At 41.8% G+C, this 16,583-nt stretch overlaps 1 protein-coding gene across 5 annotated transcripts in view; it reads left to right on the forward strand.

The window, feature by feature from the left end:
- Window positions 1-16,583, forward strand: part of LOC124282562 (rab11 family-interacting protein 4-like) — a 140,829-nt gene that overhangs the window by 69,494 nt on the left and 54,752 nt on the right. For all 5 annotated transcript variants that reach the window (XM_046718567.1, XM_046718568.1, XM_046718571.1 and 2 more), the window contains 3 exons: window positions 6,478-6,530; window positions 10,586-10,667; window positions 11,387-11,503. In XM_046718567.1, the coding sequence (XP_046574523.1) occupies window positions 6,478-6,530; window positions 10,586-10,667; window positions 11,387-11,503 (252 nt within the window). The remainder of the gene's footprint in view (window positions 1-6,477; window positions 6,531-10,585; window positions 10,668-11,386; window positions 11,504-16,583) is intronic.

The raw sequence follows: 16,583 nt of genomic DNA on the forward strand, positions 1-16,583 counted from the left end.
GCGCTTCGGGCCAGTGTTCCGTTTTCGATTGGGGCAACGATTCAACTTAGTGAACTGATGTTTGGTTGGAACACCTTTCAGTCCAGTACACCTTTACTGTATGGTACGATGTTTAAGACGAATGCACCGGTCCTGATTGACTCAGCACTTTAGAACCTGATCACTTGACACAACTGGATCACAGTACCGAACCAGATCACCTAATCGATCCTCATCGCTCCTCCATACCAGATCGCCGCTCCTACAGTATTCGCCGATCCGACAGTGTTCGCTGGACTGTCAGCTTTCGCCAAATCATCTGGTTCCCTCTATGCGCGCATACTGTCCTCATGGTTTGTTTACTAGTTCACACACTACGGTACCTACAGTGACTTTGTCTACTGCAGTTCTACTTCAACACTTTTTCCAACTTCGGCGTTGATACCTCATTTTTACAGTTTTTACCGGTGCTCAGCTTGGCTTCGGGGTTACGCTTCCTGCTTCTATGGTGTTTGTGAACAGATAGAGAGTTCACACCAGTACGCCGCTCTCCTATGTATCAACGCTTCCATCCAGTGCGACATTTTCTTAGGTATCAACGCTTCCATACAGAGTGCCGCTTCACTCCAGCGCCGCTCTCTTCTGTATCAATGCTTTCATCCAGTACGGCGCTTCCAGTTAGTGCATCGTTTTGGGTTGGTTGCACAGAGGTAGTAGTTATGTCAGTAGCGCAGGCCTCTACATTACGGCAGTGATTGATGATCTCGGATTCTTAAGATTCCTCTGTCATCTACCATCCGATCTTCACCTTTCATGAATGATTCGATTCATCGAATCTATCTACCCTTCGACGTAGATATCAGCTCTACAACCACCCGGTTTGACATATTTGTCCAGACACTTGATGATGATGTGAAAGGAAGGGTGCTGAGGCTTGCGAAACAGACCACGATTACACCAAGTGATACACCACACAGCTGCTACGAGTAGTCTGTATTTAGTAACAAAACTCAGTGAAGAGTCGTACAATATTCCTGCATATCAAGCTGGTCTATTTATGCACAGTTTCTGCGTGTGGTACCAGCAGTGATGTTTGGTAGCTAGCGTCACTTTACCCAGATTTTATGGGTTGGGACTCGCCTGGTTGATTGACATCCATGTTGTCCGGGTTTTTGTCGTTACTGCATTGTCGGTAGCATTTGCAATGGCGGACTACTGTTTGTTTACCAGAGACTTTTGATGATACATCGATTAGGAAGTACCTGACAGACTTGTCTTGTCTTTCAATAAAATGTTTCTACAACCTCCACCTCACTTTCATATGGTGTCAGTGGCTCTTCTCAGCAATCATCAAGCCGGGAGACTACATGGTCAGTCTCGATCTCCAGGATGAGTATCTTCACATCCCGATTTTTCCGGCTCTTTGCAAGTTCCTAGGGTTTGTCTTTGAGGGCACCCACTATTAGTGGCGTGTCCTCCCGTTTGGGAATTTCTTCGGCCCCGTGGCTGTTCACACGGGTATCGAAGCCTATCACCTGTTTCCTTCACCGCAAGGGGATAGTGTTCAAAGCTTACATCGACGACTGCATTCAGATGCAGACTGATCATGCCCTTCTGCTTCGTCACATGCAGTTTGCGATACAGCTTCTTCGCCAATTAGGCTGGTTAATCAATCTGCAGAAATCGGAACTAGCCCCTACGCGCTGTCTTCAATTCATTGGAGCAGTGTTCGACACAGAGGCCAACAAACTCTTTGTCCTGAGAGATCTTTTCTGCAAGATTCAGCGATTGGTTTCTCTGGCACTGGCGCAACCCAGGACGCTTCGTCAGTGGCAGGAGCACCTGGGCCTCTTGATGTCGGTTCAGGCGTTGACCCTCAGGGGTCAACTACAACTTCGTCCCTTGCAGTTCTTTCTAGCGCCTTACATCAGAGTGGGAGATCCCGTTGCCTTGATCACTCTACCTCTGGAGCTCCATCCCCATCTCCTGTGGTGGATGGAAGCATGGAATGTTTCGACGGAGTTTGTTTAGGGCCGTTTGTTCCGTCTCACCACCTGTATGTGGACTCGTCTCTACACAGGTGGGGAGCTCATCTTCTCAATCAACTAGTGGCAGGGCGGTGGTCTCCCATCGATCGCGCCTGTCAACGTTCTGGAGTTCAGGGCGGTGATGCTTGCAATCAGTCACTGGCAGGATGTCCTACGAGCAACTTCCCTCATGATCCGGTCGGACAACGCAGCGGTGGTTTGGCATATCAACAGGATGGGGTCCTCGGGGTCTACTCAACTGCTGCAGTGGACCCAACGGTTCTTCGATCCGGTGGACTCTTTCCACATCTTGGTATGAGCCACCCTCATTCCGGGGGTGTAGAATGTCATCGCATATTCTCTTTCCCGACCGAGTCGTCCCTCTCCAACGGAATGGAAATTGCATCCTCAGGTGTTCCAGACCTTTTGCCTTCCGCTGACGACTCCGACAGTGGATCTCTTCGCCACTCGATTCAACCATCAGCTGCCTCGGTTTGTGTCACCGATTCCGGATCCTCCGGCTTGGGACCTCGATACTCTAGCCATTCCGTGGGAGGACCTGAAAGCTTACGCTGTTTCCACCAGTGGCCCTTCTTCCTCGCGTATTAGTGAAGCTGCGCGCAACTCAGAGGAAGACTCTGCTTTTGGTCGCGCCCTATTGGCCGGCCAGAAGCTGGTTCGTAAACCTTCAAGACCTAGCCGAACCAGATCCCGTGCCACTTCCCGTTCGGCCCGATCTACTGGTACATCCGCACTCCGACCAGCTACATTGGTCCCCGATGACGCTCCATCTGCACGTTTGGCGCTTCTACATCAGTCGTTAACGGCTAAGGGCTATTCTAAGCGTGTGCAGGAAGAAGGGCGTCTCATCCCCCACTACAGCGTCCCCGCAGATGGCGGCAGAGTACCTTCAGCATCTACGAACCTCCAGAAAACTCAAAGGTTCTACACTGTCTACCTACCTGACTGCTCTTAACACCGTTATTGCAGCGGTCTCAGGTGTGAAGGTGTCCACTGTTCCTGAACTCCAGTCTCTCCTCCGGTCTTACAAACTGGCTGACCAATCCCGGAAGTTCGGCCTCCAGCTTGGGATCTTTCCGTTGTACTTGGTCATCTCTTGTCAGCTGATTACGAATCTTTGGAGGAGAAAGATTTCGAACATGTCTCCTTTAAGACCTTCTTTCTCTTGGCCTTGGCTACAGCTGCCCGTTTTTCCGAGTTGCATGCTCTTGATGTTTCTCGGGTGCGGTTTGAAAGGTCTAGACATGCGAGAGTTTTCCTTGGTTTGCGGTGGGATTTTCTCCCAAGAATCAGTTACCAGGACAGCCGGATCGCACATTGATTATTCCGTCGTTGTCCACTATCTTGGGCCCAGATGACACTGAGGATCTGTCCTTATCCCCAGTGCGTGTATTAAGGAGATTGTTCATTCCATTGTCTACTGCCTCCACCTCGGAAGTCTCCCGTACTACCTTGGCGTTTTGGATGCAAACTACGATCCTGTGTGCTTATGCCTTTGCTGACCTACCTCCACCGTCGATGGCGAAGCTTCATGAGACTCGAGCTCTTGCCTCCACCATGGCTCTTCCCAGAAATTGTTCCCTGCAGTCCATCATGGAGGGCTGTTTTTGGAGATCCGATACGGTGTTTGCTTCACACTACCTGAGGGACCTTTCGGTTACAGATGTGGAAGGTCTACATCAATTCGTCCCCTTGGTCCTGGCGCAGCAATTGTCATCGGCCCGTGTTCGCAGATAAAGCAATCCTTCCTTGGTCGGTTTTGCTCTGTACCTAATATAAGATATCGATGTAATCCATATATTGGTACTTTTTTCTCTTGGGCTTAGATCATTCTCACCTATGGGAATAGGGCGTGTCTGCACTGTCATAAGTTATGACTTGATAGACTGTGAGGCCAGTCTTGTGCTACATGCAGAGATGATCAACACTCCGCTTACTGACCTCTACTCTCTGAGCAATTACGTCAGTGAAGTGTTGATTTCCGATTACATACATGGTTTTCGAAGCGTTCTGCTCCTGAGTCCTTTCTCACCTTTGGTAAGTTAGGGAGATTGGTACTGAACATTAAACTAGTTGAGCAACCGAACTATTCCCTCTTTCACCGCCTTCCAGCGTATGTCTGTGGGGGGTAGTTTCGAAGCAGGGACTGGCCAGATTAAGGTCCTCGACTTTAATTCACTGGGGTCACCTGATAAATCGCGGGGCGGCAGGGCCTACTTGCCAAACTGCGTCCTTTTGCTTGTAAAAATACGTGAAGAAACCCATCTCAAGTTGGAGTTTGCATATCGGGAGTTGGTGCTTTCTCCTGGCCTCCTTGGGTTTTGCGTTTTTCCTGGTGGTAGTAACGGGGTAATCTGCGACCAGCCTACCAGCCGTGGGATTATGCATACCGTGAGGTAGGATAAGTTTAAAAATTTGAAAATTTTATTATAAATTGTATATTTATATACTTATCCTATCTCATGCGATAGGACCCACCCGACCTGCCCCACATCACAGATTACTGGAAGCTCCAAGACGAGAATGACAGGCACAGGTAGTCACATGATCATCTGAGCGAGCTCCACGCTTACGGAGATGATTGACAGGTGCTGATGTCGGAGTGGGGGCAGAGGTCAGGGCGGGTCAGAGGCCAGCAAGATTTGATTCAACTTAGCCTTCAGCACGTTTCCACACATGGTCGTAGAAGAAGAGGAGAGGTGCATACCGTGAGATAGGATCAGTATATAAATATACAATTTATAATAAAATTTTCAATCTCTCTTTCTGCATGATTGAACATTTCACCCAACAAAATTCAGTGATTGAATTTCTACTAGAATGTTGTCAAACTCCCATGAATCTAAAGGTCCCTCCAGGCTACCATATGGGCTCTCTATCTATTATGTTACCATCTTGGATGGATCTAGATAATGACCTCCGAAGGGTCCTCTGAGATCATTAATAGTGTTTTTACACACACTATTAACTTGATTACCAACCTGAAGCTGCACTAATACAATGCAAATCTGATCAAGATTATGATAAAGAACATTATGCTTCCTATAGGTCAATTCCATAGGAATTTTGTATCTTCCTTATTTTTCATGTATACATTAGCCATACTCTATAATTTTATGTTGTCATTTAGCCTATGTTGCCATCCAGGCCTTGTTAGCCAATTAGAACTCCCAAGACAACAACAATTCTATAGTGTTTTCTTGTTCCAAGGAAGAATTTGACCGAAATTGAAATGATCAGATCTGGCACAAATTCTTCCTGAACCATCCTCTGAAATTCAAGATGGAATCTGTTCAGAAGCTTTGATCGACAGTCAGACAAGGAGATTTACTACAATGGCTGACTAAACTGACAAAGACACTCTAATTTTACAGAGTGAATAGGAGAAACTTTTAGAATTATGTAAAGAAGGTCTTCCTACCTTATACAGGAATTGCTTGAGAGATGCTGGTTACAATCCATGCAGACGAGGTCAATGTAACACACAGTTATCAAGATAGCATTCTCAAATGCATGAATAGTCTTTCACTACTCAGATGTAGTTGTCAAGCCAGGTCACTTGGTAACAGAAACAATGATTTCCTGCCCAAGTTTGAACTAAGACAGTTCCAGAAATAACCAGGAGGGCTGTTATTGCAATTACAATTCCAGAGTCCACTGGTTAATTGTTAAATGAAAACACTGTGGATGGTCACAGATATGGCACATTTGTCCTTTCCATCTTCATCCAAAACAGGTGTGGATGGATGCTTTCAGATTGAATTTGGATGCATATGGCAGGTTAGCTTGCAGAAGGATATTTGCATTTCCAGTTACTATTGTGCGCATAACACATGGAAGCACCACTGAGCTCTATCTTTATTCTTTGTGGCTGCAGGCAAACTGCACAGTTTTGGCCTCCAACATTACTCGTTTGTTTAGCATTTCATGTCTCTGAAATAGGACAATCTTTTGGGGAGTTCCTGGAAAAAAAATTAAAATACAGTATAAGGTCTTTTGCATTGTGTCTTTTCAGGGAGGCAAAATGAAATGAACGAACATTTTGTCAGTGTCATTAATTTCTGTACATTAGTGCATTAAGACATCTGACCAATACACGAGGACCGATCGCTTATATCCATTGAAACTATGAAGATATTATTGTGTAATCATAGCGGAAATATAGGATTTCTGGCAAACATGTAATGGAGATAGTATTCTGTTTGTTATTTACAATGGTAACTATTGCCTCATGTTCCTGGATAAAGAGCATGTCCCCTGCATCAGAAAATGTGCTTTGTCAGAGTTTTTACCTGAGAACTGAGAAAAATATCAGGTGAGCTGCAGAGATTTGTGGCTCTCAGTGTAATTCATCACCTTTCTCATTTGAACTGTGGCATTCAAGAAATTTCATGTTACATGCAAACTAACTACTATCTACTTTTGCAGTGTTTTTTTTTTTTTTTTGCAGACTCGACAAAACAGAGGAAAGTCTGATGCTCAGATGGATTATGTCACACAAAGGTCAGCTTAAAATACACAGCATTTGACATAAAAAATGAATAGTACTATGATAAGTTTTGAATTTGACATGTTTCATTTTGAGATTTTCATGATCATTGATTGACTGTGCTAGTGTAAACACCGAAAGTTTGACTGTCACAATGACATACTTTTGGGCAAGTAACACTTTGAAATATGTCAACAAATCTGAAAATGTGCATTCCTAATACATGTATTAAAATAATGCACTTTTTCTCTGTACATATTTAACATAATAATTAAACTAGGCTTGGCCCTTTGGGTACATGGTGGATACATTTTACGAATGAGACAGTTTGACAAGTCACAGTTGACTTTCCGTGGTTCATGCCCCTTTGATTGTAAAATCATATTGTTGGCAATTGATTGTCAAATATGACTTCAATGAGTCAATACTGTGGGTTTTGGGGTCGATGGATGATGAAGCGGTAAACAGTTTGTGATTGCTGAGAATAATTTGAAATTGGAGCTCTTGTGGTAGGCGCAAAAAGTGGACCTTCACAAACATGGTAAGCATAAGTTGTATGCGTATAGAATAAGGCGATACCATTTCACACGTTTTCTCAGATGTTACTGTAAACAGTTTTAATGAATGAAAATGAGGCTAAATTTAATCAAATAAAATGGAATTGAGGAAGATCAATTTATCAGGTGTTTTCTGGCATCATACTTTTTTGGATGGTGATGTTTACTCTTGCTATAACGTAGTGTGTTGCATCACAGCAAATATCACTCGGCTGATGACATGTCTTTATGATAAATATGTCTTTTATAATTTATTGCAATGTTTCGCTGGTAGTGTGATTATTCAAGAAACCCTGAATGTTTTTTAGCATCTGCAAACCCATAATACAAGGATATATCTATGATGAACACTGTTCATTGCAATCCACACTGAATTTCGCTCGTTTACAACGTGATTAACCTGAGCTCAACAGTGGATTTGTTGCTATGCTATTTCCGATGACGTGAAGATGTGTGATCGCTGGGCACCTTCTATTTTTGGGGAGCCACAGATTACCCCGAAACCGCGGTATCACAAAGGGCGTATGATAATGGTGTCAAAAGTAATTTTCTGATCACTGTATCAAAATTGTTTGAAGTTATATTACTGAGTATGTTTAATAGAGGATTGGGAGAAAACATGTACCAGCTTAGTTTATGAGAAAATACACATTGTACTCTTTATCTCTGCATATAACACAATGTCTAGGAAAGCAAGGGATACAATTTTCAGTTGTCATTTCTGGTGATGTTTTATCTCAAAACTCATTGTTTTTTTTGTTAATAACTGTTTGTCCACACATCAATTCCTCACTGCAAGGATTTAAAATCCTTCCCTCTTGGTCTGACCTCAAAGTCAAACCCCATCCTGTCTTCTTTTTCTGACTGGAAACCTTGTACTGTTTAGTGCAATCTGAAATATTCAGCATATCTTGAGTGTGCACCTTTGATGCAAGATCTTTCACATAAGAGGTCGGTAGGTTTGTAGTTGTGCAGGTAAGGCCAGCCTGTATTGGAGTGCCTCTTTTGTAGGGGTGACATCTCAAGCAGGGCATCACAGACTCCATCCTAGAAACAGTAACACTTACAGAATGTTTCTTTGTACAGGATGTGATGGTCGACTACTCCATTTTAGTAAATGTTGTTGTATATCCATTGTGTGGTAAAAAGATGGTATAGGTCTGAGTTCTCTGAACTGGGTCCTCTGTGATATGAGCACCTTTCTTTCTTGAATACCATCTTTTTGGTGACTCATGTACACTGGTCCCAGGCTTGAAGAGACAAAGGTCTGTTTGAAGTCTCTTTGTTCTCCATCACCTAACCTGCTTCTGTATTCTGGCTTCTTGGCTGGGAGATTCTCCTTGAGGAGCATTGGGGTCTGTTTTCTTCCCATGAGATGTTTGCAAGCCTCTTATCAACAACAGCTTGCATAACCTCTTGTTACTTCTTTTGTAAGACCTTGTTAATGAAAGTCTTTTAATTAGAAGGTTAGCTGATACAAACATAAGCCTTACCTGAATTTTATGGAGGTATTCATTGCCCATAAGCCTGGAAAAATCCTTCCTTCCCAAATACTGAATATCCTTGAAAAGGGTGCACACTATGCTTATGAAGAAAATATGGGAAAGCAAATACAAACAAGACAAAGTGAAAGTAACACATGATATTTATGACACAATACAAAAAATTATAACTATCTTTTTGGCAATACTTTTACATTCAATCTAGCTGAAATTATCATAATAGTCCTTCCTTTTTCACAGACAAATCATTGACAGATTTTTTTATCCCCCGCAACAACGAAGTTGCTGGGGATATAGAAACGAGTTCCGTCCGTCCGTGTGTCCGTCACACTTTGTCCGAAGCATATCCCCTAAACTATGCGTGATAGCTTAACCAAACTTGGTACACATGTCAACCATGATCCCTAGATGTGCCTTTTGGGGTTTACACCCAGATATGAATTTTATTTTTTTGCTGTTTCCATGGAAACATGACTTAGGCTGTGGCTATGAGGATGTCATATTGTCCGGAGCAGATCTTCCGAACTATACATGCTAGCTTCATCAAACTTGGTACACATATCAAGCATGATCCCTAGATGTGCCTTTTGGGGGTTAGACCCAGATATGAATTTAATTTTATGTTGTTTCCATGGAAACGTGACTTAGGCTGTGACTATGAGGATGTCATCTTGTTGCATTTCCATGGCAACAAGTTGGGCTTCAACTGAATTTGATGGTAGTGTTCCTTTCTGGAGCAGATCTTAAAAACCTTTCAATACTCTCCTTCCACTTTGCTGTATACACTCCAAAACATTTGACATAATCATATCTAGTAGACATATTCATAAAGAGTATTTTGCAGTTGCGGGGGATATTGATGACTTTGTCTTCTTGTTTATTTGATTAAGTGACTTGTCGCAGTTATGAACTGTATGGGTGTCTTTTTTCTGGACTCAAGATGGTCCTTGAGGAAACTGCACTTCTCGGAAACAAGGCCATCCTTCATCCTTGTCCTGTTATCTTGAACTTGGTAAGGTGGCAGTAAATGAATTTGAAAAGGTGCACTGGTGTTTGGTTGAGTACTGTGGATAGCTTCTAGATTGGTGTTACATCTGTTTGCAAACATTGTTTCACTATTCTGACGAGACATATTTGCTCTGTGTCCCATCTGATGGTTGGTTATGGCTCATATGAAACCTCCTGTGTTGACCTTTGCACTGTGAATGTGCACACTTCCTCTATGCTGCAGCTTCATGTGCTGGTAACCTCCATGGGATAGTTGCTGGCTGCCTGGCTGGCTGTGATAAAGATGTTCTGCTAGTTGAATATTAGTCTGTCTCACAGTCCCTGAACCACATTATTTTCCCTACTGCCAAGGCCTATCTGCAGTGCTAAAGTCCTAAATAAAGCAAGTCTAGATTTCCTTAGGTTCAGGAATCTTTGGTCTCCCAGGGGCTCCTTTTCAATTTAAATGGGCTTGTTTGTTACTATCAAAATTATAAGCGTAAGTCTAGTTGAATATTTGCAGTGATGTGAAACAGCTATTTTCCAGCTCTATACTTTTCGGTGTCTGCACAGGACATCGACCCTTGGGTTTACCTCGGGTCTACTTTGTGTCGATAGCAAAATTTCAAAAGGTCGACTTCTTGTCCTTAAGCCTACTTTTCAGTCTAATAGGATTAAAATAAAGGATGTGATATATTTATTGCCACATTCTACTCACCTCAGGATCCGCTGCTAAGTTATACAGAACAGTGATCCAGTGTCCATCCTTCTTGTTTGAAATATTGATTTTGAATGTATATTTCATTGATCTTAAAACTATGTATTTAGTTGTTTCTATGTCATTTTGTTGTTGCTGATGCCTATATGCTGTATTTGAGCAATATTGCATATTATAAGTGGCCGTTGAAATTTACTCTTTGGACTTCAATTCCAGGTGCATTACGTTGGTCTGACACTTTATTTTTCTTCACTGTTTGTCAAGTTTGTATTGTCTGATTATGACTTCTATGCTTATGAACATAGGCTGCAGAAGGTGGAGCAAGATAATGAGAAGTTGACACAGGAACGACTTCAACTGCGTACAGAAATTCACCAAGTAAGAACTGTGAGTACTTTGAGTATTTATGCTTTTGATGTTATATCAGTTTCCATTGCAATGCATCTTTTGTATTTTTAGAAACATTTTTCTTGATTAATTTCACTGTGAATATGTTTTGACAACAGACTAGTCTAAATGAACTGACACCAATGACATCATCATATGAGGAGGGGTTTTCAAGTATTGATATTAACTAATTCTAAAATTCTGTTCTGATTCACTCAAGAAAAAAGTGATTTTTTTCATGTACATTTACCCTTCAAAGCCAAAAGTGCTTTTAACATGTAATTAGCCATTAATATTGTCAGAAGCCAAAATGTTGACTTACTTAATTGTGCCTCACGAGGCATGATTGAGGTTTCTAATATCGCCAAAATCATCTGTCACCTGATTTGGTTAGGTCAAAATTGTTCAGATGTTTGGTGGAAAGGTTTGGGTATTCTGGAATAATGGCAATGAGTCTGTCCACCTTTATTCCACAAGGTTTTAGTTTGAGTATTTATGGTTAAATAGAAATATGATGCAGAAAATCTGAAGTTATATTTCTTTTTTTGTATTTCTACAAATGTGATTACAATACCTACCAACACCAAAATGTTTAAACAGGGAAATAAGAAAGAAGTCTTGTGTAGATACTTATTGATGACCCAATACTACATTTACCTCAGACTATGCACTCAAGTGTGGAAGTTAACATATTGTATTTTGTAATTAATTTCATGCAGGAAAAACTAGACCTGCAGGATGCATATGACACCCTCTCTGATGAGCAGCAGAAGTTACAGACAGAATTACACAAAATTACACAGCAGAGTGAGCATGAGCGGCAGACGACAGGACAGGTGAATTGATTTCTATCATTTTTAGCATATCCTATGCCACATCATGCATCTCTTTCTTTTTCTCTGGTTTAGCGTGTAAACAATCTGAAACAAGTTTCCAGCTTAAAAAAACTATCTCTCAACACATTGTCATCAATAGGGATGGGAAGTTCAAAGTACATGTATATTGCAATATGTTTCATGATATAGTTTATATTTGCAAATTTTAAATTCAGAAGCAGTCTGAAACATCATTGCATGAACTGAAATTCATATTTGAAATGACTTACCACACCATTATCTTTGAGACCTGGATGTTGTTGATAGAAGCGTAGGGCATATGGCAGGGAACTGAGTATTACGTTTTTGCTTTAGCAGACTGTCACACATTTCACAGGTGCTTGGCAAGTGCATGTCATTAGAACTATGATAACAATGGCTATTTGAAATCACCCAATATACTGAGCATAAAAAAATCATACTGTGATACGTATGAAGGAAAGAACAAACCTCAATAAACTGATAATACTGTGCACCCGCTGTAACTGTGATGTAGGGATGGTTGGTTTCAAGTGACATGAGCTAAGTATTTGATAGAACATTTTCCTTTCAGCTCATGTAAGACAGGTTTTCTGACTGTATCATATTGTGTTTACATGTAGCATTTTTCAAATGCCCTTTCAGTAATATATGACCTGTCCGTTCTAAAAAATGTTCAAATTTTCAACTTATTTATTTGAAAAAGTAGAACTCTGTTATAATTTCATGATACATGAATGCACACACACATGCACACACATTATATATTGCTGTGATAGATTCTGTTGACATTAATTTCGTTTTTATTGATCTGACATTATTTTATTCTTTTGATTAAATGCATTTCATTGATTGTCTGAAGTCTCTTATATTTCTGTTAATTAACTTGTAATTCAGAAAACTTGTTTTATGATATGTTGGAATCAGGAAAAACGTATTTGTGGGGCTACTTATAATGTTCGCCTAATTTGAGCTCTGTCGCTGATGTAACGATTGTTTTTCTCAAGCGTGTGCTTATGACAGAGGTAACCAACTTCGTATCTGACATACAGGACCCAAGAGTTAAATAACACATTTTCTTTACATGACTAAACAGAGTGATAATCTGTCGTGCAACATTTGTTGATAGTATACTTATTCTATTTCTCTGGGAATTTGTTCTGGTGTATGATTGGAAAACATCAAAGGCGACAGTCCCTCCGTGTCAGGTGGGTCTTGGAAAAGATCTGTGCAGTGGACGTGAATTTTATTGAACCTGTGTACATGAACTCTAAGGCAGATTCTTTATCGTATCAATTCTTTTATGACCTCTTTATGGCGTCAGTGTCAGTAGAGTTCAAATATATGCAACAAAATACCCAGGGGCGTTGATAAAAAGGTTTAATATATTATCACAATGTGTGTGGCATCACATAGTAAGTGCACAAAAAAACCATCATACAGCTTGTGAGTTGGCATGCAATTATCATATACAGTGAAACCTGCCAACAGCGGCACCTGTCTAATGTGGCACACTGTCAAAACCGGCATAAAAGTTTGGTCCCTCCGTTTTATAACGATATCATGATCATTAAAATATTGTCATATCCGGCACCTGTTAATTCCGCATTCTGGCACGATTTTCCGGTCCCAACAAGCAATTTTAACTTCCAAAGCTCCAGTCATATGTTGATAATTGAATACAGTAGACGGCTTGGTCTTGAGCGAAGTGATCACTTGTGTCCCTTCTGTATCATTCCCACTGTTGAAAATGAATATCATTTCTGCCTTGAGTTTCCGTTTTACAATGGTATTAGAGAAAATACAATTCCCAAATATTACTATAATCTCCCATCACATGAGAAGCTGTTTCAACTGTTCATGTCAAGGAATATAATTGTCATTAATGATCTGGGAAAATATTTATACCTAGCTCTTAAAAAACATAATACATTTTGCGATTGTGATATCTCTATACCCTGATGTGTATCCTGCTCCGTAGCATGCATGTTATATTGGCGCTTGATAAACTGTGCGCATGGTACAACATGTATAATGGGCCTGTCTAAACCGACATGGTTATCAACAGTTCAATCAAGGACCCATAATCCAATACAATAATTAATCATCTTGGCATGCTAGATAATCAGGAAGTAGTGATTGCGCAGTGAACTGCGGTTATGCTTTATAAAAACTGGGGGATTGCAGTTAAATATCAAATTTTCAGGCAAACGGTTTCGGACATTTTGAAAAAGCAAGATGTTTATCGATCCAATTTTGGAGAAAACCATAATTCACAGACGAAACGTCAGTATGATAGTGGTAAATTTCATTAGATAAACATTCTCACTCATGAATAGTTTTTGACTGCCCGCAGCAAAAATTTAAGATGCTTTAAAAACCTTTCCCTAGATAAGCTTCCTGTACATTGGTGTCCTAATAAGAAGGCGTGGATGACCAATGCAATTTTTTGTGATTGGTTGGAGCAGGTAAACAGGCATATGAGATAGAAAATGATCGTCACTGTCTAATCCGGCACCCTGTCTAAACCGGCATTTTATTTCAGTCCCATGGGGGTGCCGGTGTAGCAGGCCATTTCTTCCCCGGTCTAACACACACACACACCCCAACCCCAAAACACCCACCCCCCCACACGCACACAAAAAAAAGGCCAAATTATTCCCCCCTGTTTAAACGAGGATATTTTGTTCTGTTTTCTATGAAAAGTGTGGTGATTCTGGGGCCTAGCTAGGCCACTTCTTCCCCACCCTTGTTCTCATATCAAAAGGGGGAGATTCTGGTCTAGCTAGGTTACTTCTTCCCCACCCTTATTCTTATATCAAAAGGGGAAGATTCTGGCCTAGCTAGGTCACTTGTCCCCACCCTTGCTTTTAGATCAAAAGGGGGAGATTCTGGCCTAGCTAGGTTACTTCTTCCCCACCCTTATTCTTACAACAAAAGGGGAAGATTCTGGCCTAGCTAGGTCACTTGTCCCCATCCTTGCTTTTAGATCAAAAGGGGGAGATTCTGGCCTAGCTAGGTTACTTCTTCCCCACCCTTGTTCTTATATGAAAAGGGGAAGATTCTGGCCTAGCTAGGTCACTTGTCCCCACCCTTGCTTTTAGATCAAAAGGGGGAGATTCTGGCCTAGCTAGGCTACTTCTTCCCCACCCTTATTCTTATATCAAAAGGGGAAGATTCTGGCCTAGCTAGGTCACTTGTCCCCACCCTTGCTTTTAAATCAAAAGGGGGAGATTCTGGCCTAGCTAGGTTGTTTCTTCCCAAACCTTGTTCTTATATCAAAAGGGGGAGATTCTGGCCTAGCTAGGTTACTTTTTCCCCACCCTTATTCTTATATCAAAAGGGGAAGATTCTGGCCAAGCTAGGTTACTTCTTCCCCACCCTTATTCTTATATCAAAAGGGGGAGATTCTGGCCTAGCTAGGTTGTTTCTTCCCAAACCTTGTTCTTATATCAAAAGGGGGAGATTCTGGCCAAGCTAGGCTACTTCTTCCAGACCCTTGTTCTTATATCAAAAGGGGGAGATTCTGGCCTAGCTAGGTTGTTTCTTCCCAAACCTTGTTCTTATATCAAAAGGGGGAGATTCTGGCCTAGCTAGGTTACTTTTTCCCCACCCTTATTCTTATATCAAAAGGGGAGATTCTGGCCTAGCTAGGTTACTTTTTCCCCACCCTTATTCTTATATCAAAAGGGAAGATTCTGGCCAAGCTAGGTTACTTCTTCCCCACCCTTATTCTTATATCAAAGGGGGAGATTCTGGCCTAGCTAGGTTGTTTCTTCCCAAACCTTGTTCTTATATCAAAAGGGGAGATTCTGGCCAAGCTAGGCTACTTCTTCCAGACCCTTGTTCTTATATCAAAAGGGGAGATTCTGGCCTAGCTAGGTTGTTTCTTCCCAAACCTTGTTCTTATATCAAAAGGGGGAGATTCTGGCCTAGCTAGGTTACTTCTTCCCCACCCTTATTCTTATATCAAAAGGGGGAGATTCTGGCCTAGCTAGGTCACTTGTCCCCACCCTTGCTTTTAGATCAAAAGGGGGAGATTCTGGCCTAGCTAGGTTACTTCTTCCCCACCCTTATTCTTATATCAAAAGGGGAAGATTCTGGCCTAGCTAGGTCACTTGTCCCCACCATTGTTCTTATGTCAAATGGGGGAGATTCTGGCCTAGCTAGGTTGTTTCTTCCCAAACCTTGTTCTTATATCAAAAGGGGGAGATTCTGGCCTAGCTAGGTTACTTTTTCCCCACCCTTATTCTTATATCAAAAGGGGGAGATTCTGGCCTAGCTAGGTCACTTGTCCCCACCATTGTTCTTATGTCAAATGGGGGAGATTCTGGCCTAGCTAGGTTGTTTCTTCCCAAACCTTGTTCTTATATCAAAAGGGGGAGATTCTGGCCTAGCTAGGTTACTTTTTCCCCACCCTTATTCTTATATCAAAAGGGGGAGATTCTGGCCTAGCTAGGTCACTTGTCCCCACCCTTGCTTTTAGATCAAAAAGGGAGATTCTGGCCTAGCTGTGGGTTACTTCTTCCCAAACCTTGTTCTTATATCAAAAGAGATTCTGGCCTAGCTAGGTTACTTTTCCCCCACCCTTATTCTTATATCAAAAGGGGAAGATTCTGGCCTAGCTAGGTCACTTGTCCCCACCCTTGCTTTTAGATCAAAAGGGGGAGATAGCTAGGTTGCTTCTTCCAGACCCTTGTTCTTATATCAAAAGGGGGAGATTCTGGCCTAGCTAGGTTACTTCTTCCCCACCCTTATTCTTATAACAAAAGGGGAAGATTCTGGCCTAGCTAGGTCACTTGTCTCCATCCTTGCTTTTAGATCAAAAGGGGGAGATTCTGGCCTAGCTAGGTTACTTCTTCCCCACCCTTGTTCTTATATCAAAAGGGGGAGATTCTGGCCTAGCTAGGTTACTTCTTCCCCACCCTTATTCTTATATCAAAAGGGGGAGATTCTGGCCTAGCTAGGTTACTTCTTCCAGACCCTTGTTCTTATATGAAAAGGGGAAGATTCTGGCCTAGCTAGGTCACTTGTCCCCACCATTGTTCTTATGTCAAATGGG

The sequence above is a fragment of the Haliotis rubra genome, unplaced genomic scaffold (genome assembly GCF_003918875.1).
Source record: "Haliotis rubra isolate DU_JTF1 unplaced genomic scaffold, ASM391887v1 Scf30, whole genome shotgun sequence".
NCBI lineage: Eukaryota > Metazoa > Mollusca > Gastropoda > Lepetellida > Haliotidae > Haliotis > Haliotis rubra.